The 27,104-nt window shown below is 41.2% G+C and overlaps 3 protein-coding genes across 4 annotated transcripts in view; all 3 read left to right on the top strand.

Moving 5' to 3' along the window:
• The window catches only part of flnba (filamin B a), a 67,772-nt gene extending 56,774 nt beyond the window's left edge, over nt 1-10,998 (top strand). For both annotated transcript variants that reach the window (XM_073467725.1, XM_073467724.1), the window contains 14 exons: nt 214-342; nt 511-684; nt 944-1,102; nt 1,186-1,389; nt 1,944-2,096; nt 2,248-2,370; nt 3,756-4,022; nt 4,210-4,347; nt 4,450-4,565; nt 7,001-7,133; nt 7,251-7,427; nt 7,588-7,806; nt 8,293-8,502; nt 8,917-10,998. In XM_073467725.1, coding sequence (XP_073323826.1) covers nt 214-342; nt 511-684; nt 944-1,102; nt 1,186-1,389; nt 1,944-2,096; nt 2,248-2,370; nt 3,756-4,022; nt 4,210-4,347; nt 4,450-4,565; nt 7,001-7,133; nt 7,251-7,427; nt 7,588-7,806; nt 8,293-8,502; nt 8,917-9,104 — 2,390 coding nt within the window. In that variant the 3' untranslated portion in view covers nt 9,105-10,998. The remainder of the gene's footprint in view (nt 1-213; nt 343-510; nt 685-943; nt 1,103-1,185; nt 1,390-1,943; nt 2,097-2,247; nt 2,371-3,755; nt 4,023-4,209; nt 4,348-4,449; nt 4,566-7,000; nt 7,134-7,250; nt 7,428-7,587; nt 7,807-8,292; nt 8,503-8,916) is intronic.
• Nucleotides 10,999-14,118: 3,120 nt separating this feature from the next.
• The window catches only part of LOC140998772 (uncharacterized), a 28,716-nt gene continuing 15,730 nt past the window's right edge, over nt 14,119-27,104 (top strand). The window contains exons 1-2 of the mRNA XM_073469148.1: nt 14,119-14,130; nt 26,812-26,943. Coding sequence (XP_073325249.1) covers nt 26,831-26,943 — 113 coding nt within the window. The 5' untranslated portion in view covers nt 14,119-14,130; nt 26,812-26,830. The remainder of the gene's footprint in view (nt 14,131-26,811; nt 26,944-27,104) is intronic.
• Nucleotides 18,919-23,475, top strand: LOC140998398 (uncharacterized). The gene is made up of 5 exons (XM_073468681.1): nt 18,919-18,966; nt 19,739-20,010; nt 21,400-21,513; nt 21,609-21,750; nt 22,453-23,475. Exons 1-5 carry the CDS (start codon nt 18,960-18,962, stop codon nt 22,770-22,772), a joined length of 855 nt encoding a protein of 284 aa, XP_073324782.1. The 5' UTR covers nt 18,919-18,959; the 3' UTR covers nt 22,773-23,475.

The raw sequence follows: 27,104 nt of genomic DNA, 5'->3' as shown, positions 1-27,104 counted from the left end.
AGGAGGTGTGTATGAGTGTGTGTGTCGGGGATCTGCAGCAGAAACAAATGTGGATGCATATCAGAGATCTTTCCAATATTTAATTTCTGATACCGAGAACTTTACTTGGATATGAAATTTTCCAGACCAGACCAGAAGTAAACTTAAAAAAAGCTCTATTGTTGTTTTAATGTTTCGGTTGTACTGATGTTGATGTGTGTGTGTGTGTTGCAGAGTCTCCCCTTCAGTTCTATGTGAACCACGCCAGTAGTCCCAGTGTCACAGCCTATGGTCCTGGTCTGAGCTATGGCGTCGCCAACAAGATGGCCTCGTTCACCGTCTTCACAGATGACGCCTCTGAAGGTACGTCAGCTGCAGGAGGAGGAGGAGGAGGAGGAGCAGAGCTGGTAGTTAGTCTGGTAACGACATCGTCTGACAGCAGTAGAAGCTGAGACGACAGTGAACAGGACGTTTATTTTTGTAAATAAGTGAAAACATCCTGATTCAAATGCATCCTGTCCGTCTGTCCAGGGGGTCTGGACTTGGCCATCGAGGGTCCATCCAAAGCAGAGATCAGCTGCGTGGACAACAAGGACGGGACGTGCAGCGTCACCTACCTGCCAGTGCTGCCTGGAGATTACAACATTCTGGTCAAATACAACAGCGATCACATCGCCGGCAGCCCGTTCACCGCCAAGATCACCGGTGAGACACTCAAACAAACATTAACGATTAATAAACCTAAAACAAATGATTAATAAAGAATCTTTCAAACTTGTTTTCTTTCAATGTGGATCACTGCAATTTATATCAGTCTGTCAAACAATAAAGTATCATTATAAAATATCCATAAAACAGTAGAAAACAATAATATAAACATTTTAGGGTCTGATCAAAAGGTAGATTTTAATGTGTAATGTCTGATGTGCTGTCTAACCTTGGTGTGTGTTTTTTTGTGTTTCAGAGGACAACCAGCGCCGCTCTCAGGTCAAACTGGGCTCTGCAGCAGATTTCTCTCTGGACATTAATGAGACGGATCTGAGCCTGCTGACCGCCAGCATCCAGGCGCCATCCGGCCGTGACGAGCCCTGCCTGCTGAAGAGGATGGCCAACAACCACATCGGTAACACACACACAAATAAATACACACATGGCGATTGTCAGCATCTCTACCTCTTCTCACCCCCTCCCTCTTCCTCCTCCCAGGTATCTCCTTCATCCCGCGGGAGGTGGGCGAACACAAGGTCAGCATCCTGAAGAACGGCCGTCATGTCGCCAACAGTCCCATCACCATCATGGTCGTCCAGTCTGAGATCGGCGACGCCAGCCTAGTCAAAGCTCACGGCGACGGCCTCGTCCAGGGAACCACCTTCACCAACTCCAGCTTTGTGGTCGACACGCGGGAGGCCGGTCAGTGTGCAGACCTTCAAACTCCACAGCTGTGTTTAAATATTTAAAGTTGTTTTTTTTTAGTCATGCTAGTGACATGGCTCTACTGATGGCAATGTTGGTATATCAGGCACTCATTCACCACTAAAGTCCAGACTAAAATGTCTGATAGGTAATATTATGCTGCATTCATGTGCTCCTCACATAGTCGCATTTCAGAGTTAGGAAGTCGTTTTTCTGACTTCGGTGTGTTCATGTGCTTCACGATGATTTGCTATTTATTGCTCAGAGCATTTTAACTACATGTTGACAACTGTGACAAGGAAGACCAAAGGAAACGACACAGTGATGATAAATATGACTTTGGTAAAAGCTTCTTCCATCAACCTGATGTTTACTTTCGTCCGCCACGTTTCAGCGTCATATGACATCAACTCGTGTACCAAACTTTTCCAAGACTTTCCAAGTTGTTGTTCAGACTTGAGAAGACATTCACATGAATGATAAGATGAGTGTAACGATAAGTGTTAGCTTCATATCAACTATGTAACTACTATGTATCTGTGCGTGTGCAGGTTACGGTGGCCTGGCTCTGGCCATTGAAGGTCCCAGTAAGGTGGACATCCAGACAGAAGACATAGAGGACGGGACGTGCAGAGTCATCTACTGTCCTACTGAACCAGGAAACTACATCGTCTCAATCCGCTTTGCTGAGGAACACGTCCCAGGTAGAAAAAACAAATTATTACAGATATGATTTTTAAAAACTAAACTGTTGTAGCTAAAAGTATCTGCACATTCATATATATAGTTTTAATGAGGGAGGAGTGTGTGTCTGTGTGTTTTCAGACAAATAATTTCAGATGTGTGTGTCAACAGGAAGTCCGTTCACAGTGCGGGTGACTGGAGAGGGTCGAATCCGAGAGAGCATCACCCGACGACAGAGGGCGGCATCTGTTGCCAGCGTGGGCAGTGTGTGTGACCTCAGTCTGAAGATACCAGGTACACACACACACACACACACACACACACACACACACAAGCTTTCTACCTTGCTAATGAGGTGATAGCAGTGTGTGTACGTGGATGAAAAACGTCTTTAGATAAAAGTGAGCTGGTCTTGAAGTCGTGAAGCCTCAATGGACTGGGCTTCAATCTGGAGACGACGTCCTGCTCCGTCAGAAATCCTCCTCCTTTTCTAAAACTGTTTCCCGTCTGAAGTTCTGACATTTCTTTATTTTCTGTCTGTTGTTTCTTGCTTCTGCTCCGTACTGACTGTAGTCTGTGTCAGCATTGACTTTTTTCCTTTCTTAATCTCTTCTTTCCTGTCTCTCTTCTTCCCCCCGTGCCTTTGTCTCACCGTGCCTTCTTTTTCTTGGTCCTTTTTATTTTTAATCTTTCTTTATTGTTTCTTTCTTTCTTTCTTTCTTCCTAATCTTCTTCTCTCTTTTACTCCTCAGCTTCTCTTTATTTTCTCCTCCTCTGCCTTTTGTCTCTGTCTCCAATCATTCCTCTCCTCCTCCTCCTCTCTCCACTTCCTCTCCTTGTGTCCTCCTCCCCTTTCTCCTCCTCCTCTTCCTCCAGTGACCTGGTTCCTCCTGATCTTGTCTCGGCAGCTCAGCTCTCACACCTCCTCTCGCTCCTATTGCTCCATCTGGTGGTCTGGGAGGTCCAGAGGTCGAGGGTCTCGTTCGTCTTCCGTTGCCCAGGATCAGAGCCTCTCCCCTGGGCACGTCCGACTCATCTCCGGCCTCTCTGGCCTGGTGCTTACGGGAGGGTCGAGGGCAGCGAGGGGTGTTTGGGTCGTTGATGCCCGCTACTCGGTTGGCGGTGCCAGGGTGGAGGGTGCGTGTTAGAGTCCTACAGAGAAAGAAGTGGTGGGATTGTTAGCAAAGTTTATTAGGTTGCAGCTGTGTGTGTGCCAGTGGAGGTAGAAACGGAGAAACAGAGGCGAGATGACGTGTGTGTGTGAAAGTGTAAGCTGGCAGTGTGGGACAGGAGTGTGTCGGTCTGATGTTTTTTTTTCTCAGTCTGACAACTAAACAGATCCTTCACTCATCAAATAAAAGAAAAATGTCCCACACTTCAACACACAAAGCAAAGCTACAAGACCAAACAACACCGCAACGGCAGCATGCTGTATGAAATGACACACAAGCCTTTGTTGCGGCGATAGTGCAGAATCTCTGTGTGCACATGCAGCTTATATATTTATTGTGTCTGAAGTCAAATTTTCACACTGGACGAAGAGACTGTCCTGAAAAACTAAACTTGCAAACATATACACTGACTGTGCCAACGACATGCTGATTAATAAACATAAAGAGTTAATAATAAATCAGTTAAGTCAGCAAATACACAAATAAGAAATGAAACTGTCTTTGCAGCGATCGACATGCAGGACGTCACTGCTGAGGTCACCTCCCCCTCTGGATCCAAGCAGCCTGCCGAGCTGGTCCCTGCGGGTAACGACACCTACTGTGTGCGCTTCGTGCCCACAGAGATGGGTGTGCACAGCGTGAGTGTGAGGTACAGGGGCGTGCACGTGCCGGGCAGCCCCTTCCAGTTCACCGTGGGGCCGCTGGGAGAGGGCGGGGCCGCCAAGGTGAGAGCAGGAGGTCCAGGACTGGAGGGAGCACAGGCGGGAGAGCCAGGTACACAAACACACACACACACACACAGTATCCTTACGGAGACTTTACACCGAGTTTCCTAACCTTCATATCAGAGCTACAAGGATAAATCATTAAGTAGCTGATAAATGATGATCTGTAACACATAGTTCTGTTACAAATGATGTTACATTCTGTGGATTTAGTTAAACCTTCTCTCTTCAACCAGCTGAGTTCAGTATCTGGACGAGGGAGGCCGGCGCCGGCGGTCTGGCCATCGCCGTGGAAGGACCCAGCAGGGCCGAGATCTCCTTCGACGACCGCAAAGACGGATCCTGCGGTGTCTCGTACATCGCTCAGGAGCCCGGTAGAGAAAACACACACACACACACACACTCTTAACCCTGATGATGATCACTGATGCATCTCTTTGACTCTCTGAGTTACATCCTCGCCTCCTCGTCTGCAGGTGATTATGAGATTTCGGTGAAGTTCAACGAACAGCACATACCCGACAGCCCCTACCTGGTTCCTGTTGTTGCTCCAGCGAACGACGCTCGACGCCTCACTGTTACCGGCCTTCAGGTGAGGCATGAGGAGACACCTCCACACCCAGCCCGCCCTGCCTTGCTCAAGGGCTCTGGGGCACAGTTGCATAAAAATGTGACGTTAGGAGCAAAGATAGATTTTCACTGTTGTACAGAACAGATGAGCTGTGCGTGATGGTTCGACTGGTTTGGGTTTTTGATCGAACACAGATAATTGTAAATTTAGATTCTGTATGTTCTGTATGGGATCAGATTTCGGGCCCCTGATTGCCGCAGCACTGACAAGTTTCTAACTGCTGCTGCTTCGAACTGAGCAGGACTGAACCTTAAAAACCTACAATCCAGTTTGTAATGTTGTTAAACTCGACATCAAACTTCATTGCCGAACATTCAAGTGTTAAGTGAATTAATGATAATCAACACGTTTTCAGAACCTTTTCGACTGCTACAAGAAGGCAATACTTTTGAAAACACTTTGATTTTTCAAGAATTTGAACGTCTGGCTCAATACTGCCGAGGGCTGCAAGTTAAAGCTCATTTATGCTCCATGTTAGTTACACACATTTTCTGAAAGCTTACGGATGCGGTCCAGCAGAGCAGTACCTCCTGTAGTCATGAGGAGCAGTGTAGCTGATAGAGGAAGACGTTTTAAAAAATGGCAGAATTTTTTGAGGAGAGGTTGATGTGTGTTCTCTCACATTCTCACATTTAAGAAGCTGGAAACAAATAATGTTTGACATTTTTGCTTAATAACTTAATAACTTCTTTTGATCGATTATTCGCCAATCATTGAAGCTCTAACACCAGCCTTTAATAGCCCATATCAGTCGAACCGTTGCAGTTTTCAGATGGTCAGGTTACAGTTTTAATTCATTTCAGTTTTCTTTATGCAACTGGCCTCTCATGGATGTGACCACAGCCAGGCAAACACACAGTTTCTGAGTGAAGTTGACTCTTTGGCCTGACAGAAGTGAAAAAGGAAACATCACGGAGAGTCGAAACTGGAAATCATTCAATGATCACTTTTGGACACGTTCTTAAGGATGAACTGATATTTTTCATTATCATTTAATTGATTATTCCAGAAGTCCGAACCCAAAATGAAGACTTCAAATGCAGTTTTAATCGCCCAAATCAAAAACACCCTCCAATTAACAGTCACGTAGAAGAGGAGGAGCTGGAACCAAAGAGTGACTAAACAATTCATGAATTATTAAAGTTGTCACAGATTGCTTTTAGATTAATTGACTAATTGTTTGGAGCCTTTCCATTTTGGACCCCATAATGTTTCTGTTGGATAAATCGTCAGCTTCACAAACAAAAAAACACCGATCATCACACGGACTGATGTCAGCTGTTCAGACTGTTTTGCCTGGCTCTGGTCATCCCTCTTCTGTCTGGTGTGGAACTGCTGGTGTTTCTCTTGTGTTTCATTTAAAGGCTTTTAACAGCACCATCATCTTCATCATCACCAGCATCGTCAGCTCCCTGGTTGCCTAGTTACAGCAGACGGAGGCGGGTCACAGCAGAGCTCGCGCTGTCCTTTTTAGAGACTGTAGTTTGTTTGTCGTCTGTAGCTGTAGACGAACTTCTGCTCTGTTCAGTCTGCAACGCTCTCATGTGTTCGTCAAGTCCGAGTCTTACAGTACAGTCCTTGATTATAATTATGTTTTAGAGTTGGAGGATATGAAAGGGAAACATCTCATCCCTTCTAATATCTCTGGTCCCATCAGCGTGACAAAGTATCTTGATCTGTCCTCTACAACGTTTAAGTTACGAGCTTTGGTGAGCGTTCAACGAGACGACGTCACTAACGCGACTGTCGGCTGTGTAGTCTTTAAAATTACACATTTTCACAGTCTGATATTTCATTTGTTTGATGACAAACTACGACTTTATTGACTCAGAAAATTATCTTTTAAATTGACAAACATCATATGTGTGATTCATCAAATAATGTTGTCTCACTTCATTCACTACCGGACAACGTTTTTCCTAAGTTTTTGCATTACATAGTTCCTCCACCAGAGGGCACTAATATGCAGTCTTCCTTACCATAAATGGTGATGTAAATTTAATAGCTGGTGAAATTATTACATCTAAAATCTTGTGAGTCATGTCAGATTCATTGATAACTCCCTTAAAGACTGTACTGTAGCACTGTAAGACTGTAGTTCAGTGTCAATGTGTCTGACTGCTTTTTAACACTGTGGCCGTCGGCCTCTGTCTGCTGGAGCTGCACCGACAGGAGCTCAGGTAAGAGTAGAAGACAGTGAATTAAAAACATGGAGACAAATGGTAGAAATAGAACAGAAATAACAGAATAGAGTAGAAACTGTGAACAGAAACATAGTGTTTAGTTTCTAGCACTTCGCTCTCCTACTTGATGTGTGTTTGTATATGCGTCTGTGTTTTCCTCCTTGTTGTCCGTCCCTGTCCTGTGCATTAAACGTGTGTGTCCGACCTCGTCAGGAGTCTGGTCTGAAGGTGAATCACCCAGCATCCTTTGCGGTGCGCTTGAACGGAGCGCAGGGCAAGATGGCTGCCAAAGTCCACAGCCCCTCTGGAGCTCTGGAGGAGTGTGTCGTCACTGAGCTGGAGAAAGGTCTGTGTGTGTTTTCAAGGCAGCACATTGCAGCTTACAGACGTCTGCAATATCTTCAAGGAGAGAATTTTTTGTTGTTACGACTGTTGGTTAACAAATCCTTCTGTCTGTCCTCAGACAAGTACGCCGTCCGGTTCATCCCCAGGGAGAACGGTGTCCACTACATCGACGTCAAGTTCAACGGCTCTCACATCCCAGGAAGTCCTTTCCAGGTCCGAGTCGGGGAACCAGGACAGACTGGAGAGCCTGGCCTGGTCTCAGCGTACGGAGCTGGACTGGAGAGAGGCGTGACAGGTGGGTTACCTGTCTGTCTGACTCTTTACCTCTTCACTACTGTTTATTAAAACAAAACAAATTGAGCATTTATTTCTATTAAAGGTCTAATTATACATTCTAATTAAAGTTTTGTGTGTTTAACAAAAGGACCACAACACAAAGTGCTGTTATCTTGCAGGTACCCAGTCAGAGTTCATCATCAACAACACTAAGGCGGGCCCCGGGTCCTTGGCCGTGACCATCGAGGGTCCGTCCAAGGTAAAGATGGACTGCCAGGAGGTTCCAGAGGGCTACAAGGTGCAGTACACTCCCATGGCACCTGGAAACTACCTGATCAGCATCAAATACGGAGGACCGAACCACATCGGTGGCAGTCCCTTCAAGGCCAAAGTCACAGGTACAGTGGTGGAAGTAAACTAATCCGTACGGTGTCACTATACCTGTACACAACAAGTCAGATGTTAGTAAAGCATTCATGGCTCTGTTATGTCGGTTGGTGTTCATATTTCTACTGGCTCCAGTGCAGTTTTAAAGCAGAACAGATGTAAAACTGTCTAAAACATCGACAGTGAATTAAAGAGTGACTTTTATTTTCTCTAAAATGTAAAAATATGTTAATTGACAGTCGGTATAAGGCCAGTGTCAAAGAAATCGAAGCTCAAGGGTCCGCTGAAGAGCCTTATTTTTAGCTTTTAGCTCATCTCATGCAGTTTAAAGCTGCTTCTCTTATTTACACTAACAAATGTTGTTTTGATCGAGAGTCCGGTTTCTGCAGAACCACTTTTTATTATTACTGTTGTTTGCTCTCCTGCTCTGTGGAGCATTGTTAAAGATTTATAAACTTCTACTAAAAGGTCTAAAAAGTTTTGTCCCTCTCGCTCAGGTTCTCGGCTGGTGAATGTGACCAACGCCAGCGAAATGTCGACCCTGACGGTGGATCCGGCAGTAAGAGCGTCCAGCAGCGGCTTCACACAGAGTGCCATGCCCAGGTCGGCCGACTCCGACGCCAGCAAGGTGGTGAGCCGCGGCACCGGCCTCAGCAAGGCCTTTGTGGGCCAGAAGAGCAGCTTCACTGTCGACTGCAGCAAGGCTGGTAAGGATGTAATGATGGTGGATGAGCTCATAACATGCTTTCTGTCCTGTACATGAAAAGATTGGACCATGTTCACTGATTCTTCAGTCAGATAAATGGGTTCCACCTCCATCAGATAGATTAAACATTTTTTTTATGCACCTACAGTTTTTGTACGGCTTAGATTACATTTGAGAACTTTGACTTCTTTTGTTACGTAAAATAAAAAGCTTTTTTGAAAAGATATTTCTCAAAGTAAGGTATCGTTTTTATATTGATACTGAAACTGATTCAGATCCAGTAGAGCTGCAACGATTAATAGATTAGTTGGCTATTAAATTAAGCAAACATTAGCAAACTATTTTGATAATTTAACTCTTTTCACATTGATGTTGGGATAATTAACTCACCGTTCTCTTCCTCTCCTGTCCCCAGGTAAGAATATGCTCCTGGTGGGAGTGCACGGCCCTCAGATCCCCTGCGAGGAGGTTCTGGTCAAACACATGGGCAACCTGCAGTACAACGTTAGCTACCTGCTGAAGGAGCGGGGCAGCTACATCCTGGTGGTCAAGTGGGGCGACGACCACATCCCAGGCTCCCCCTTCCAAGTCACCGTCCCATGATGCACCGTCGTCACTCCTCCTGCACCATTTTGCATCCCTGTTTGAGCGGACTCATTAGCTGCACTGCAAATAACTGTCCAATGAACAAGTTGCTTAACAAAGCTCTGTGTGCTAATTATGTTTTCAGATGTATTTAAAATCAGATGTCCAAGGATTTTCTACCCCGTCACAATCGAATTAACTTCAACTTTCAATCTGCCAAAAAGGAGAAAAGTCAGATTTTTAAAGATCTGCGGTGAATCAGGGAGGCTTAGTGGTAAAAAGTGGTAGATGCTGATATCTTGCCTAAAGCTGGAGCTGTACATAAAATGGCTAAAAGAAATGACCTGATTGGGAAAACAAATATCTAATCTGTTGATTTTTGCTGCCCTGAAATTATCAACTGATAAATTTTGCACTTGACGATAGTTTTTATACTTGATTGGTAAATTAAAGATGGCTGGTTGTCTCTGCACGTTTCCAAGATGTTAAAACTAGATTCGGACCGAGACGACAACTTTTTAAATGCATATGTAAAGAAAAAATAACTGGATTACACGGCACTTTGCTTCAGGTCACATAAAGAACAGGAACAAAATGAAAGATTAGAGACACATTTAACCTGAAGGTCTGTGAGGTTTCTTGGTGGTTTGATTGATGAGTAAACCAGCCAATTCTAAACAAATCTGTGCAGACCTTTTCTCAACAAAACGATAAAGTGCTTTGAGCGAAAATGCCGAAACATCTCAATTTAAAGCAGAAAACTGGAACCGTCTGTATTTGGTTTATTGTCAGTATGTTTCTTTAAAGACTCGCTCTGACAGGAAGTGTCAAACTGTACGCTACTACTGATGTTTATTGATTTCTTGCTCTTGAAACTTCGCTCCCAGAATCCCATGAGAAAATAATGTTGCCATAACGAATTAATGACTGTTAAAGGGACAGTTCACCACAAAATCATAATACATATTTTCCTCCTCGGACCTGTAGTTCTGTGTATCCATCTAGATTGTTTCGGTGTGAGTTACCGAGTTTCGGGACTTTGCTTGAGACGCTTGCTTTGCTTGTACATTTTCTTACTGCATCACCGCTAAGAAGAAAGCGTACATCCACTCATGAACAAGAGGCGGGCTGGTTAATATAAGTAAGCCAACGTACAGAGCTCATCTGAGGAGGATGCCAATAATGTTTAAAAGAGAAAATAGTTTCTCCGAGAAACTTCTCACATCATCATCATGATTTCTGGAAGGAGACATTGCTGTTGAGTTTACCAAATTAATTCTGTTGAAGCCGTCTCGTTCCATTACATTCAAGAAAAGTTATCTCTATAGCTGATATCTCTCAAAAGGGAAAATGATGATGATTGATTGATTTCGGGGTGAACTGTCCCTTTAAAGCTGCCTTCACACTACTGGTTCCTGCACTGTACAACAGACTACTTAAATGTGTGCTAGAGTTTTGGGTTCATCGCTGTTTTCTGTTCTTTCAGCTGCATTTTCACATGAACAGATCTGACTTTTAACTTTGTGGCTCAGCTCTGATCTGCTTCAGGTCGGAGTAGAAATCACTCCGGTAGAGATGCTGCACGACCAGCGAAAGTACAATTAAAAACACACTGTTACTGTTACTCCATAAAATTCTGGAATAAAACATTAAAACAACCTGAGCTGGAATATTAGAGGTCAGATTTTAGTTTTTTGTGTAAATCCTGTAGAAACCTGGATGAATCTTTGTCTTACCTGGATGTTGTTGCCTAATCATTGCTACTTTTGATACTTAAGGGATGAGAGGACTTTTGTATGGGGGGGGGGGGGAATAACTTCTCATTTTGTATTAGGGAATGGGTGTTTTAATGTGAAATTAAACCCTGAGATGGTGTACATTTGATAATTAAAATCAACTGGAATTAAAAAAACATTTACTGGATCTCTGTTTGTTTGTGACATTCAGTTTCATTCAGTTCTGTGCTAAATTCTTAATTAAAAACAGAAGGGGGGACAAACCAGGGGCCAGATGTATAACTGATGCATACTCACAAAAAACACGTCTTGAATAAGGTTGTGGAAGAGTAAAAATAAATATGTAAAGACTGCTGCATGTTTTACATTTGATCAATAAGCTTTGAACCTCTGGAAAACATCTCACTCACCTACAGAGAGGAGATGGTGTGGGGATTTTGTAAGATGCATTAAAATACAAAGAAGACACTAGCACCTCGCTTTTACAGGCTGGGATATGGTGACCGTATTTTGATTATAGTATTATAGTATGTTGTAGGAATGTATGTGCACACTTTTTTAAAAAATGTTTTTCGGTGTCCATGTGGGCTTTGAGATCCCTGGCACCCCCATTGGACACCGAAACATATGTACCGGGTTTGCACACGGTGCACGAAGCCTCCCACTTGTCCCGACCTGGACGGTAAGTGGGGAATTTCTTTTGTAGCTCTTAGTTACATGTAGTTGCATTTACGCTTCGGCATGATGATGCAGGCAAGAGTGCTGTGGCTGTCTGCTCGCTCGTTGTGAGTGTACATGTAGCAGCCTCTCAGGGATTACGTCACATGCAGCGTCAATTTAATGGCCCAATGAAAAACAATGAAAACCAGGACATTTCACCACTTTATAAAACACTCCCGGGACGGCCAGGACAGGACGTGAAAACAGGACATGTCCTGGTAAAAACAGGACGTTTGGTCACCCTAGGCTGGGGATCATCCTGCTCAACAATCATATGGAAACACTGTATCAATAAATTCTGTATTAATAATCAGAATCTGCAAAGTAACTAATGTTGACAAATAGATAAAGCAAAAGTAGAATAATTATCTCTCATAATCTCACAGTGAACAGGTAGGACGCCTGAAAGTGAAACTGTTCAGTCTAACGGTGCAGACTCCATTTTGTGTCGACGGAGCAGCAGCAGCAGGACTGAAGTCTGACGCAGGTGAGTGTGAAAAAACAACAACATTTTTTATTATTTTACGATTAAAGTCCGTTTTCTCGACAGTCTGTGAACAATGACGTCAGAGTGGTGGAGGGATGACGTTTTATTGAAGGCTAACTCTGAAGTTAGCATCGCCCTGGTTCCCTCCAAAAAAAAGCCTCCAGGATTTTTGAACATGGCCAAAAATAATCTCCGTGTCAAACACAAGTTTATGATATTTACACGTTTTGTCCAGCAAGATAATCCTCACAGACGAACACAATTTTTGTGATTTTCGGAGAGTAAATTAAATCTCTAGCAGTAAAAAGTTAATGTTAGGCTACAGACCACCGGATGTATTTTTATAATGTTTTTATGAGTGTTTACAGCTGCTACTGTGATGTTAAATGACGGTTAAATATTGAATCTGTGTCTATAATAACCAGATCCTGACATGTAAATGTGATGTCTGTTGGAATAAAAAGTGCCAACGTCGTTTTTACACAGTGATTTCTGATAATCTAAGTAATAAAATTAACAATCATGGAGACAATAAATCAAAAAGTCCGCAAATCAAGATAAGAAACTGCAACTGGCAGTGAGCCTGCTTTCTGTTCTTTTAGCAGTGAAGTGATAAACTCCATGACAACATTATAAAATATGACATTGTATAAAATAACATTACATGGTAAAAAAAAAAAGTAAAGTTGCAGTAGGCTACTTTTATAAATATGCACTATATATATAGTTTGTATTATTATTATTATTATTAACATTATTATTATTATTATTATTATTATTATTATCGTTATTATTGTTATTATTACTATTTTTCTGCATATTCTTGACTTTGAATGGGAGCAGCTGTGACGCAAGCAATTTCCCGTCGGGGATTAATGAAGTGTTTCTGATTCTGATTCATATATTATGCAGTCAGTTGTCCATATTTAAGTTGACAGTATGGTAGACAGACATCACATTTACATGTCAGGATCTGGTTATTATAGACACAGACTCAATATTTAACCGTCACGTATCATCACAGTAGCAGAGTTACAAACGTTGGCAGCTGTAAACACTCATAAAAACATTATAAAAGTACATCCGGTGGTTTGGTGCCCACCTGTTTACTGAACATATGAGGAGTAGTTAACGTTTGAAATCATCAGAGGACGTTACAGACGTTGTTTTTGGTTCCTGTCTGTTTCCTGAATATATTCGTACGTGTGTGAATGTGTAAGTGAGAGATATTAACTTACAGCACTTTGTAGAAGGAGCTTTGTAAAGTTCACTCCATTCACTTGTATCAGATCTGCCACATCCAATATGGCGGCGACGTCGTCGTATAGGCTGTATAGGCTACAGACAACATCACGGTCGCATGATTTAAACGTCACCACCACTAAGCGTCTTACTACACAGTTACTATACACGTTTTCTATAAACTGATAAATGTACAAGTTGTATAGTTAAAGTTAGAATAGTTTGTAACTAAAGTCGGCCTGTAAAGACGAACTAGTGAGTAGATGAGTCTCCTGTTCGCTGTGATGACGTTTAATGTCCGCGACAACCTCTGTAGTCTCATTTAGACGCTTGTTAGCAACCACTGTTTTTTACACACAGAAGCGCTTTATAATTAAACTGTGGGACATTTAATGATGTATTTTATGTCGTAGAACAAAACGTGTAAATATCTTCAGCCTGTGGTAACCACACACCTTATTTCAGGCATTTAACTGAAAACCAAATCAAAAAGATCCGTTAACTTTGAGATGAGGGAACCGGAAGTGCAACAATACTAACTGATTTCCGGGTTTTAGGACTACAAACTACACCACTCTATGAACTCGACAGTTTGATTCATCTGTGGACGCAAAGTCCTGATATAATGATTAATCCACATTAAGAATAAACGAGCACAGACTCAAAGAAAGGTGACCAGGTGGTTTTATTACACTGTTTATCTTCTCAGACTGACTTCAGACCAGAAGATGAATGTTTCTGTGAAGGAAGAGGAGGACGGGGCTGAGTCTCCAGGATCGAGCCGTCTGTCTGTGAAGGCTGACGGCTCTAAAGATCATCTTCAAATGTCAAGTAATGAACTTGGACCCTCAGGAACAAAGTAAGACAATGTTTTCAAACTGATCTGATAGAAGATGATGCATCTTGGATGAAGACAAAATGTTGACTTAAAGTCTTAATGTATTGCATTTGATGCTGAATGTATAAAATGGCACAGATGACTAAGAATTTGCAGTAGCAGTTGCACAAAGTTAGTGAAGTATCTCATCACTCAGCAACTCTCAAAATGGATTCTTATGCCTCAGTGTCAGCGACCACTGTGGCCGAGGCGTGATGTTTCATGTTGTCCGTCCATCTGTCAGTCCCATTCCTGATCTCAGGAACTTCTTGAGGGAATTTTCTTATATCTGAAAACAAAACGTCCACTTGGACTCAAGGATGATTAGGTTTTGGTGGTCAAAGGTCACTGTGACCTCACAAAAGAACATTTTTGGCCACAACCCAAGAATTAATGAGCTTATTGTGACAAATGTCCAATATGATAAAATGACAAAGTGATGACATTTTAAATCCTGCTGGTCTACCACAGTTATTGTCACCACTTCTACTGCAAGAGCAGTTTAGTAGTGTAAATGAAAGCAGAGGAGCTGAAATAAAAAAATATATATATATTTTCATTGCAGACTGAATGCTGGATTTCAAACAGAAAAGAAACACTAACTTTTCTATTAAGTTTTTTTTGCTAAATCTTATTTATTTTTTAAAAACCAATCAACAAATCAGGTCAGTTAAACAGGACTGTCTCCACAGAGGTACAAAGAGGAGTCATGTTTCTGAAGAGGAGCAGCTGTCTTTGGATAGTGACTTGTCCCAAGATCCTCTTGAAAAGATCGTCAAGCCCAGTACTGTAACTGGACCCTCAGACACAGAGTAAGACGCTTTTTTTTTTTCTTTCTGTAAACTGACCAGATGGAAGATGTTGTGTTTAGGATGAAGACAAAATGTCCTGCTAAATGATTTATATTCATAATGCAGAACTAGTGCAGAGACTTAAGATGGACGCACTGAATTACAGACACTTATCCTGTGTGCACCAAGACAAACAAGAGACTGGTATGAAGGTAACTCCAGCAGCCTTGGAGAGCGTTTCAGAGATCCTTTATTGATTTATTTCAGAAGATGGTTTACTCGTGGAGGAAAAACTGAATTGAACTACAGTGATAACATTGCCAAAGATCCTTTACGGATTTGCTTGGGAAGAGGGTTTACTTTGTAACAAACTGAATTTCTAAGTGGTAAATGAATGAAATTATGAAGCGCTTTTCTATTCTGACCAACTCAGTCTCAAAGCGCTTTACAACACAAGTCAGCATTCATCCATTCACACACATATTCATACACTGGTGGCAGAGGTTGCCATGTACAGTGCCACATGCTCATCAGGAGCTATAATCATTCATACACACTCACACACCGGTTTACTCCCTGATTAAACCATCTTCCCAAGAAAATCAAGAAAGGATCTTTGCCAATGTTATCACTTTAGTTCAGTCAGTTCAGTTTTTCCTCCATGAGCCGTCTTTGTAAAGAAATTGTCAGTACTGCATTTTGAATTCGATTGTTGACAGTGAAGGTTCATTTCCATCCATTTTCGATGTAACATTGGAATTCTGTAACTAAGCAACCGACCACAGAGATTATTCTGAAATGCTGCTAAATAACTCGTCTGGAAGGTGATTATTTTTTACCCATGTACATGTGGACTAGGCCTTAGCACCTCTCATTAAGTCTCCCTCTAATGATCATTCTTTCTCTCACTTGAGCCAAATACTTGAAAGAGAAATTTATACATATTTAAACTCTCACTAAGATTTTCTCTCCTTTCCCTCCAAGGAAGTACACAGTGATCACCTCTCCGGAGCAGCGTCAGAGGTGTAAGAATGATTTCAACAGCAAGTACAATGAGTACGAGCATCTGCGTGCTCAGTTAGAGTTCATCTGCCCGTGCTTGACTGAGCTTCAAAATGAGTTTAAACAGGTCCAACAAAGCAAAGGAAAGAAGGAGGTAGATTCCCTAAAAGATGCACACAAATCTGTTCCTTGTGTTCAACAATACCCTGATTAAAAAGTGCCCCATTATATTTTACTGGTTCAGTTTTATTCATATCATTTGCCCTTTTGTGTCTCCTCTTCTCAGACAATCCAACGTCAGTTAAATCAAGAGTATTGGAAATTAAAAAAGGTAACGACTATCAAGTATCTTGATCATCATGTATCTGTTACATTATTAGATTGTGACTGTGCTTTTTCATATCCCTTTTAGACTTATCCGAACTATACTCAAGGGAGGAGACGCCTTGAATATCTACACAACAGACTGGGACATAAAAAGAGAAGTATTGCCATGTACGATCAAAGTCTTCATAGGCAAGTCTTGCCACTCGGCAGCCATTCTGGCAACATCAAGTGGCCTCCACCTGACAGACGTGAACAACGTGAGTAAAAGCTTACAGGAATATCGTAAAGAAACTTAAACTGTTATTAAAGTGTAACTGTAAGATTGGCTGCTGTGTGTTAATGACACTCAGTAATTTCAGCAGCAGATCTTTTGCGTTGTTTTCTGTTGGGAATGATGATGTCTTGTATTTGTTTTGCCTCAATGCTTATTAGGGGTTGAATCTCTCTTCTTCGTTAATTTACTTTAATTATACAGTGTGGACTTGGCATTGACCCTCTTTGGACCTTGTCTTGACTTAAACATACCTGCACTTGGCCTTAACTTTTTACTTGATTTTCTACATGTTGGCTTTATTGGAGGGTTTGCCAATAGATAACGGCTTTGAACTGTGGACTTGGCTGTTAGAAGTTTATGAATGTTGGGTCACCAGGATGTGTGAAAGTTTGACATCTGCTGCGTCTCCATCCACTAGATCCATCCGCATCTGAGTCAGACCTCACTGTGTCTGACGACATCAGAGAGGAGAGTAAAGAGGATAAAGAGGAGCAGCCGCGTCCTGATGATCCAGAGAGGTCGAACCAGCAGCATCAGCTTCTGTGTGGAGAGGCTCAAAATACAAATGTCAGTTTGTCACATTTTTAAACTGGGGTTTCTTAGTTTCGCCACAGAGTTTAGTATTCATTACCTCCTGCATTCTGTCCATCACAGTCCTGCAGGCTTCACTTGCGCAGGATAATTTCACTGAATGATAATAATATTTTTAACAAAGGATAATGAACTGATGAATAAATATGAAGGAGTGCATATAGACTAAACTGTACGTAACTGGGAGAGTTGAGCTGCAGTCTTTGCCCCCATCTCAATGTGTTTTAATTAACTCTCCCGTCCAGTTTATTTAACTAAGTTTGTGACTCTTTTAATTTTAGGACAAGCAACATTTTCTACCTGAACTACTAACTGAGTCTGGAAAGACATCATACAGGTAACAACACATCAAATGCTCTATAAGAAATGTACTACAGAGCGAGATTAGTGGATTAGCGAGGTATGTTGAATCTATTCTGTGTCACAAACCTGGCTCTCTTTTAAAGGTTCACTCTGTAGCTTTGGGGAAGACATTTTAATCAGAAGAGAAAGATCTTCAGTGACTTTTGTTTACGCCTAAACAAACTAAATAAACAAACTCTTTTCATTTTCATGACTAAATAAACTGAATAAACAAACTGACCTTAAAGGACAACAAAGTTTCATAATATTTTACTTTGTTTATATGTGGTGGACCCTGCCATCTTTCTAGCTTCAAACAGTGTTCTGGGGACCTTATTTTCCTCTGAGAACAGCTTGTTTATTCAGTTATGGAATAAATATTTCTTAGTTTGTATTATTAACTCATTAATAATGTAAATATTATAATACTGAGTTCGAATTTCCTCTCCAAAAATGACATATTACATATACATTTAATCTAGAGAGATCACCATGCTAATTTAAGATGCTGACATAATCTGGTCCAGATTATGGAGCTCAATCAGCCCTGTAGTGTATAAATGTAGTGTAATTCCTCCAAACGTTTCCACTGTGGATTATGTTTTTATGCTTGGTCCTGATTTGCTGAAGTCTGATCAGTCTCTTGGCATTTATCACAGATAATATTCAGTCAATGAAAGTAAACAGATTACTACATATACCTCAATATGTGACTGTCAGACCTGTTTGAAACTCTTGAGCAGAATATCTGAATATGCTTTATCAAGTTTACAGTTTAAAGGCTCAGAATGTGCAGTGAAATGCCCCTTTTAATGGGAACGTGCACAGAGCCTGAAAAAGAAAGACTGGGTTAACAAAGCAGATTTATAAATACTACTACTACTACTACTTTATTATTACAGAAGATTTATTTATTTACTATTTGTTACCTGTAATCCATGACTGAGGTTTCAGGTTTTGTAGAGCCAACTCATGCAAAGAAAGCCTGGCAATGTCGATCCTGCTTAGTGGTACAGGGAACTAGTCGACTCCTTTCAACATTTACAGGTTAGGTAATTTCTTACATTTTAAAATTTGTGGTGAACTTCTGTCTGTTGGACGATGGGATAGTTTTCAGTGTGAGCAGAAAAGTTGCAGGTTGTGCAGAAAGGAAGATGTAAACATGTAAAACACAACGTATATGATGAATAAAAAAAGCCAAGCATCTGCACGTCATAACAGATCCTTTGACGACAGACTGGCTTGTTGTTAACAGCTCCTCTGTGTCCCACAGGTTCAGATGTTCTGGTCCAGGTGTGTTCCAGTGTGAATCGACTGGACTGGTGTTTGTTATGGTTCAGGAGGCGGAGCTGCTGTACAGGACTGCCAGATGGGATGAGAATCTCCTCAGATCAGCTGACAAGATGGCTGCAGGGCTGCTGTTCCATATCAAGTGTTCAGAGGACGCTGCTGTCTGTGAGCTCCACCTGCCTTACTGTGAAGTTATGGATGGTAAGGACTTTATTGTGCTGTGTTAATAGAGTTTTGTTAGATTAGTCCTTTTACTGCCCCCTACAGGCTGCAGGGTTCATTACAGCCACAGTCTGAACCAACAACATCCTGATGATTTACAAGTTCTTAAGGTTTGGTGCAATAGTCTCATCATATGTCCTTTCTTAACCCTGATTGAAACAAAAAGGAAGTTAAGTCGTGATGTGAAGGAGATTTCATCAGGAGAAACAAAAAGACAACTGCTGTGCTGAGAGAATCCGACTGCCCTTCATTTTTCATTTTGCACGGAAGTTGTGAATTTTTTTATTGTGACATTAAGTACTGAAACAATTAGTTCATTATTTTTTCAACAGGAAATTTATTTTGATTAGTGTTAATGCATTGAAGTTACCTTTCAGGCCCATCGACTCTTCACTGCCAAACTGAAACAAAGAAGAAAATGCCCCCAAAAACTAAAAATGTACTTTTCAAGCAAAACTGGATGGTGCAATCTGAATATTATTTTAAAAAATAAACTATTTTCTTTTTATTTATTTTCCACAATTTTCATTTATTTTTAATTTGGACTAGCAGTCAATTTATCTTCCCCTTGTAGGAGCAATGACACAGTCAGTCACCGGCTTCCCATCCTCCATCACTGAATGTGTGTTCAATAAATTGCTCAACCTGGACAACAGTTGTACAAAGACTCGGCTCAATGTTCTGGAAAACTCAATACAATTAGGACTATCGTTGTAATGAGCAAAAGTTTAACAGCTCTGTGTTTTCACAGCTCCACTGCCTGAAGGTCTGCTGTCTGTCGTCCACATCACTGGTGATGGAATGAACTTCCTCGAGCCGCTGGAGGTTACAGACACTCATGTGGTTGTCACAGTCCCTCACTTCTCTGCCATTGGTTTATTGAAGAATTTTATTAAAAGGTTATTGAACAAAATGAGACCAGTTAGCGGCAAAGTCCTGCTGTTCCTCGGACAACCAAACCCAAAAACACAGAGACAAAAACTCAACGTGTTTCTCCTGCCGAAGAACATCCATCTGGACGAGGTAAAGCTTCATGTTACAGCTGTCAGTCCAAACTTGTCTCCTAAAGGACAACTTTACAATATGCAGACCTGCCAACATGTACGCATTTTTCGCACTCTGCACGCATTTTGACCCTTAAGTACGCTTGTGCGAATTGCTGCTCTCCAGGTACGCATTTTGTTGCATCTTGCAGTTCGCCGGTTTCAGTTTCTGTGCAAGTTCAATCTATGAAATTGATTCTGCCGCTGAGCCACAACAATCTGCGTGTAAGTGGAGTGAAAAGCTTTTGGCCAATCAGAGCGCTACATTTTAACACCCTCGCCCACCTGCCCCTCCGAGCCAAATGCTTCGCACGTTCAATTCAATTCAGTGCCTCAAGCAAGCCAGGGTGGCCGGATAACCGATCCCTCTTCGCCCGCTTGCTGTCACTGCTAATCGCCTGCATCCCTATAGTTCTCAGCCAATGCAAACAGCATTGAAAAGGTAAAATTAAGACGTTGAGTTTAGCCGACGGTGTTGTTAACCACTCGTCAAAGTTACTGTGTGTGTGGCAAATAGTAGTGTAGCGCCAGTTAAAATGAATGAAGCTTTTACTGGTGGTGGTCTGAAGTATTTTATTCCTCGAAGCAATTCTTTATGACCAACAACAACAACAACAACGTAAGAGCTAAAATAAAAACAAATAAAAAGCCATTAGTCCATACATCTATAATTAGCTTGTGGCATTTAGCTTTACTTAACATAAAACGAACTTAAATTTCAACACAAACATAAATGAACCATAAGCCTTCACCTTGTTGCCACTTTCAACCAGGCTAATAAATCACTCTTGTAGTTTAGTTCAACACCGTAGTTATTTTCCTTTATCCGTGCATTCCTTATATCCATGTGATGCTAGTTTACCTTCCTCAATCAATTTACCGTCCATTTGCTCCTTTTCCATTTACCAAACCCTTTCAAAATAAGCAGCTCAACAGGGAAACCATACGAGGGAATTTTATGCAGAACAAACTGTTGTGTTATTCAGTCTTGTTTTGATAACGGATCATTAAAATAATTTGCCACATTCACTTGTAAAAACAGAGCAAGCAGCTCCTAGCTGCTCTCGTGTCTTGAATATCTGAAGTGAGTGGACCCTGATGTTTATATTTTTAAATGAATGTATTGGCACTGAAGAAAGGATTGTTCAGAAACCAGTATCGAAGTCAAGGTACCACTATCGAGAGTGTTTTGAACGATTCCCAGCCCTAGTTGCAGCCCCACTCTACTGATGCAGTATATGATGGTACTTAGCGACCTACAAATACACTGATACTGATTTATCTGTGATGAGATATAATTGGCCTGTTAATGTCAGGCTCTACTGAGGAGAAACGGTTTAAATGTTAAAATGTTCTGATGTCTCTTCAGGTGAGCACACAGCAGCGATATACAGAGAACATCCAGGTTCCTTCAAAATGTAAACTCGTTGAAGATCAAAGTTACAGTCTTCACTGTCCTCAGGCCATTAAAATACAGCCTAAGGTGAGTATTTGAAACAAAAGTCTGTGTTAGTGCTGCAGCATGCTGACACAACTCATCATTGGACACTATAAAGATTCTGACACTTTGGTTTTCAGAGTGCAGATTTCGACCTGGAGTTTGGACCAAATTATGACCCAACGTTTGAGGTCCGCCTGCCTACAAACACAGAAGAAGTGACTTTAACAGTCAAAGATCAAAGACAGATGGTGGTCTGGGAGCATGACGTTGATCTCACTGGTAAGACTTCATCCACCTGATGGAACAACAGAGAGGAATAGAATAGATTTGAACTGGTGATGTTGAAGGGTGTGTGTTGTCTCTGATGCATTCAAATCTGAAAGGATGCAGTGAACAGTCCAGAATAGACCTCATTAACATTTGGTGCCGATCCCAATAAATGGACAGATGCAGGAATGTTTTCCTCACTTTCTTTAACACTGATGGGGAGTTTTTCAACATTTAGCATAGCATGACACCCTCCCTCCTCTTTTTTTTTTTTTTTTCATTCTTACTTTATCGATGGTGAAATGTTGTGGTTTCTTTCTTGTGACAAATGTACTTATTGTAATTTGCTTTGGACAAAAGTGTCCGCTAAATGCCCTAAATGTAAATTTTCTTAATTTCACTGGGAATAATGAATCTTGATGAAAAAAATCCGGTGTGTTTAGGTGGCTGGAATCTAAGAGTGAGGACAATCTGACGCAGACACATATAAAGAACTGGATCTAGTGGATTTAAATTTGTTTCATTTGGTATTGGATTAGGCTTAAAATTTAAGCCTTAAATGAATTAAAGGGGGCTGTTGGGCCTTGGTGGAGGTATGCACTCTACTGAGTGAAGTTCTAGTTTCAGTAGAACCTTAAAATTTTGTGCTTTCTAAGACTTTTCTTTCAAAGTGATGTTGGTTATTAAAATATTTTTTCCCTGTGTATCTTCTAGATTCAAGAAGGAGAATTGAAGGAAGAAATGCCCCAGCAGGGCAGAGGCTGCATTTAGTTCGACCAGAGTTTGTAAGACGAGTGTCTGGACCTGTTCTGAACCAGCTTCTGGATAAACTTCTTCATCTGGACTTTATAAATGATGAAGAAGTGCAGTCAGTTAAAGCAAAACCGGTCATACAGGATAAAGCACGAGAGTTGATCGACACAGTACGAAAAAAGGGAACTAGAGCCAGCTCGGCCCTGATCGCTGCTCTCCGTAAGGTGGATCCAAATCTTTTCAGAGTGCTGAAACTAAGATGGAGAAAAATCAAGAAATGAGTGTGATGATGAATCTTTATAACAGCTGTTTAAGGGTGTTTTCACACCACATCATTTGATCAGGACCAAGGGGGGGGAATGATAAGAGTGATGCATTTCAGTTCTGGTCCGGCTCCTGTTCACACTGACTTTTTACAAACGGACCAAGAGGAGTAAAGGATTGTGGTGATTGTCATCCTGCATCATCAGGTCCCACGTGGGGAAATCAAATTCTTGTGACTGACAGAAGTTCATGCAGCATTTTAATGCTTCTAGTTTGTATATTCATGTTGTTTGGTGTCACAAAGAGCTCAAGAGGCAACTGAATTAATTCTGTTGAAGCCGTCTCGTTCCATTACATTCAAGAAAAGTTATCTCTATAGCTGATATCTCTCAAAAGGGAAAATGATGATGATTGATTGATTGATTTCGGGGTGAACTGTCCCTTTAAAGCTGCCTTCACACTACTGGTTCCTGCACTGTACAACAGACTACTTAAATGTGTGCTAGAGTTTTGGGTTCATCGCTGTTTTCTGTTGTTCTTTCAGCTGCATTTTCACATGAACAGATCTGACTTTTAACTTTGTGGCTCAGCTCTGATCTGCTTCAGGTCGGAGTAGACATCACTCCGGTAGAGATGCTGCACGACCAGCGAAAGTACAATTAAAAACACACTGTTACTGTTACTCCATAAAATTCTGGAATAAAACATTAAAAAAAACAACCTGAGCTGGAATATTAGAGGTCAGATTTTAGTTTTTTGTGTAAATCCTGTAGAAACCTGGATGAATCTTTGTCTTACCTGGATGTTGTTGCCTAATCATTGCTACTTTTGATACTTAAGGGATGAGAGGACTTTTGTATGGGGGTGGGGGAATAACTTCTCATTTTGTATTAGGGAATGGGTGTTTTAATGTGAAATTAAACCCTGAGATGGTGTACATTTGATAATTAAAATCAACTGGAATTAAAAAGACATTTACTGGATCTCTGTTTGTTTGTGACATTCAGTTTCATTCAGTTCTGTGCTAAATTCTTAATTAAAAACAGAAGGGGGGACAAACCAGGGGCCAGATGTATAACTGATGCAAACTCACAAAAACATCTTGAATAAGGTTGTGAAAGAGTAGAAATAAATATATAAAGACTGCTGCATGTTTTACATTTGTGCAATAAGCTTTGAACCTCTGGAAAACCTCTCACTCACCTACAGTGACGCACAAGAGAGGAGATGGTGTGTGGATTTTGTAAGATGCATCATAGTGGAGAGGGAGGGAACCTGGAAGTGAAACTGTTCAGTCTGTCGCTTCAGGCTCCATTTTGAGTCAACAGAGCAGCAGGAGCAGGACTGAAGTCTGAGGCAGGGTGAGTGTGAGAACATTTTTTTTTATTATTATTTTACGATTAAAGTCTCTGAGTCAGTTTTCTAGACAGTCAATGAACCAATGACGTCAGAGTGGTGGAGGGATGACGTATTATTGAAGGCTAACTGAAGTTAGCATCGCCCTGGTTCCCTCTAGCAGTAAAAAGTTAATGTTGTCGCATGATTTAAACGTCACCACCACTAAGCGTCTTACTACACAGTTACTATACACGTTTTCTATAAACTGATAAATGTACAAGTTGTAAAGTTAAAGTTAGAATAGTTTGTAACTAAAGTCGGCCTGTAAAGACGAACTAGTGAGTAGATGAGTCTCCTGTTCGCTGTGATGACGTTTAATGTCCGCGACAACCTCTGCAGTCTCATTTAGACACTTGTTAGCAACCAGACGCGGATTAATGCACAGGCTTCCCTAGGCTGCAGCCTAGGGGCCCCACGTGTGGAGGGGCCGTGGCGTCACAGCCGTGGGGGACTTTTAAAACAAGGTGATTTCATCCCCATGACTTTCTCCTAAGGTATTAAACCGTTTGCCCGCCCTCGCGGTGTACCGGCGTACTAAAATGGAGCGCACCTCAGTCCCCCATACATGAAAACCCATTTGCCAAGTTAGATTGATTGACAGCCATCAAGCCAATCACAGCCATTTGACCAAACCCACTAGTCCCGCCCCCCGGGAAAGTAAACACGTACATGTAACACGGAGCTGCCGCAGACAGCGAACAGAGCAGAGGTATGAAACAGTTATTTAACTAGTTAATAATGTAGGATTGTGTCTGTAAATAACTAAACTGTGTCTTGCTTTGTGGCATGTCCGCTAATATTAAGCAAGCCAGGTGGCAAAAAAGTTAATGCAAGCCAGGTAAAGTTAATGGTAACTGACAGATAGTTTTCTAGAGACATCCACTGATTTTGATATTATTCAACATTATCATTATTCTTTTTGTTAGGAATGCCAAACAGGAAGAGGCAGCAGAAGATTGACTGCTTTTTCAAGTCAAGTTGTCATTTAATTGGAGTTATGTGACAGGAGGGAAACAGAAAGCTAGCTTTCAATCCATAAATGCACTAATTCAGTTTTATGGTAGTACATTCATATTCTTGCATTAATGCCATGTAGGTGTTCATTTACGTAACTTAAAGCTATTTGTTGGAGCTTAAAACCTTCTTTTCAATGAAGAAAATCTCCTACATCAACTCATCCCTGTTACTGCTCTCAGAAACTAGAAAAGAATAGAAATGAAGACAATGAAATGCAATAAAACTATTAAAATCTTAAATAATAAGAGGAATAAAATAATATACAGTACAATAAAGGCTAGGATGAAAGATTAGTTAAAACAGATTAGAACAACAAAATATATGTAAAATAATTAATAAAAAGCAGATAAAAGAACAACAAAAGAATTGAATGTTTCCTAATCAAAATCAAGGCTGTTTGTTCTAAGTTTACATGTTCAGGAATATTAACACTCAGTTCTTTATGTAGGATGTTTCTGAGGAAGGGAAGTTCAGGAGGCAGGACAAAGGAGAGCATGGAGAAGATGAGGGAGAGAACAGGAGAGAAGTTGGAGAGAAGACAAGAGGGGAGAACACAGGAGAAGAGAGGGAGAACATGAGAGGAGGAGAGGGAGATAACACAAGAGAAGAGGGAGGAACACAGTGTTCTTGCCAATTTCACTCATTCACACTTGTTCTTTAATAAGACATATACATTAATTTCTTAATACCATGGTATGTGATTGCTTGTGAATATATAATATCTCAGGTTAAAGAGCGTTGTGCTATAATGTACATTTTGAATGCAATATTATTGGCATATCCTAGTGAAGAAAATCTAGAAATGCATCGCATTAGTTTTGGAGACTGAAACAGGGGCCAAAGGTGGTTGCGGTGCCCATGTGCTACCCCAGAACCCCCCCACATTTAAAATTGCTGCTCCACCCCTGTGGAGGGTCCTTGAATTGGTCAGATTATTTTTTAGAAATTTAAATACACTTGTATAATTATGGTACTTGTACAATAATGGAAAAATTCATTGACCTCTATTGGTCCATGGGGTAATAAACAAACAAAACAGCACTGATTGGGCAGACACGGGTCACCTCATCCAATCAAGCTCATCGATTCGATTTGACCTACCTGTGTGCTAACTGGAGTGTGTGTGGATCATGTTTGCCAAATATTATCTTGCACTGTTACACATGGTGCAAAATTACATTTTTTCTGGTAGAGCATGATGCATAAGGGGGGGCCCACATAAAAAATAGCCTAGGGGCCCATGACTACCTTAATCCTCCTCTGTTAGCAACCACTGTTTTTTACACACACATAAGCGCTTTATAATTAAACTGTGGGACATTTAATGATGTATTTTATGTCGTAGAACAAAACGTGTAAATATCTTCAGCCTGTGGTAACCACACACCTTATTTCAGGCATTTAACTGAAAACCAAATCAAAAAGATCCGTTAACTTTGAGATGAGGGAACCGGAAGTGCAACAATACTAACTGATTTCCGGGTTTTAGGACTACAAACTACACCACTCTATGAACTCGACAGTTTGATTCATCTGTGGACGCAAAGTCCTGATATAATGATTAATCCACATTAAGAATAAACGAGCACAGACTCAAAGAAAGGTGACCAGGTGGTTTTATTACACTGTTTATCTTCTCAGACTGACTTCAGACCAGAAGATGAGTGATTCTGTGAAGGAAGAGAAGGACGGGGCTGAGTCTCCAGGATCGAGCCGTCTGTCTGTGAAGACTGACGGCTCTAAAGATCATCTTCTCCAAAAAGTTAAAAAACTGTAAGAGGACTGACACTAACTCATTCAGTGTTAGCTGATTATATTTTGCCATTTGCTAAATGTTAGAGTAACATTACGCTTCAGGAATTGAAGAAATACTCTGTCAGACCTCCATATTTTTAAGCAAGTGCTAGATGGCAGATCTATTTCATAATCACAAG

The sequence above is a fragment of the Pagrus major genome, chromosome 6, assembly GCF_040436345.1.
Source record: "Pagrus major chromosome 6, Pma_NU_1.0".
NCBI lineage: Eukaryota > Metazoa > Chordata > Actinopteri > Spariformes > Sparidae > Pagrus > Pagrus major.
This window is presented reverse-complemented; position numbering and strand designations above follow the sequence as displayed.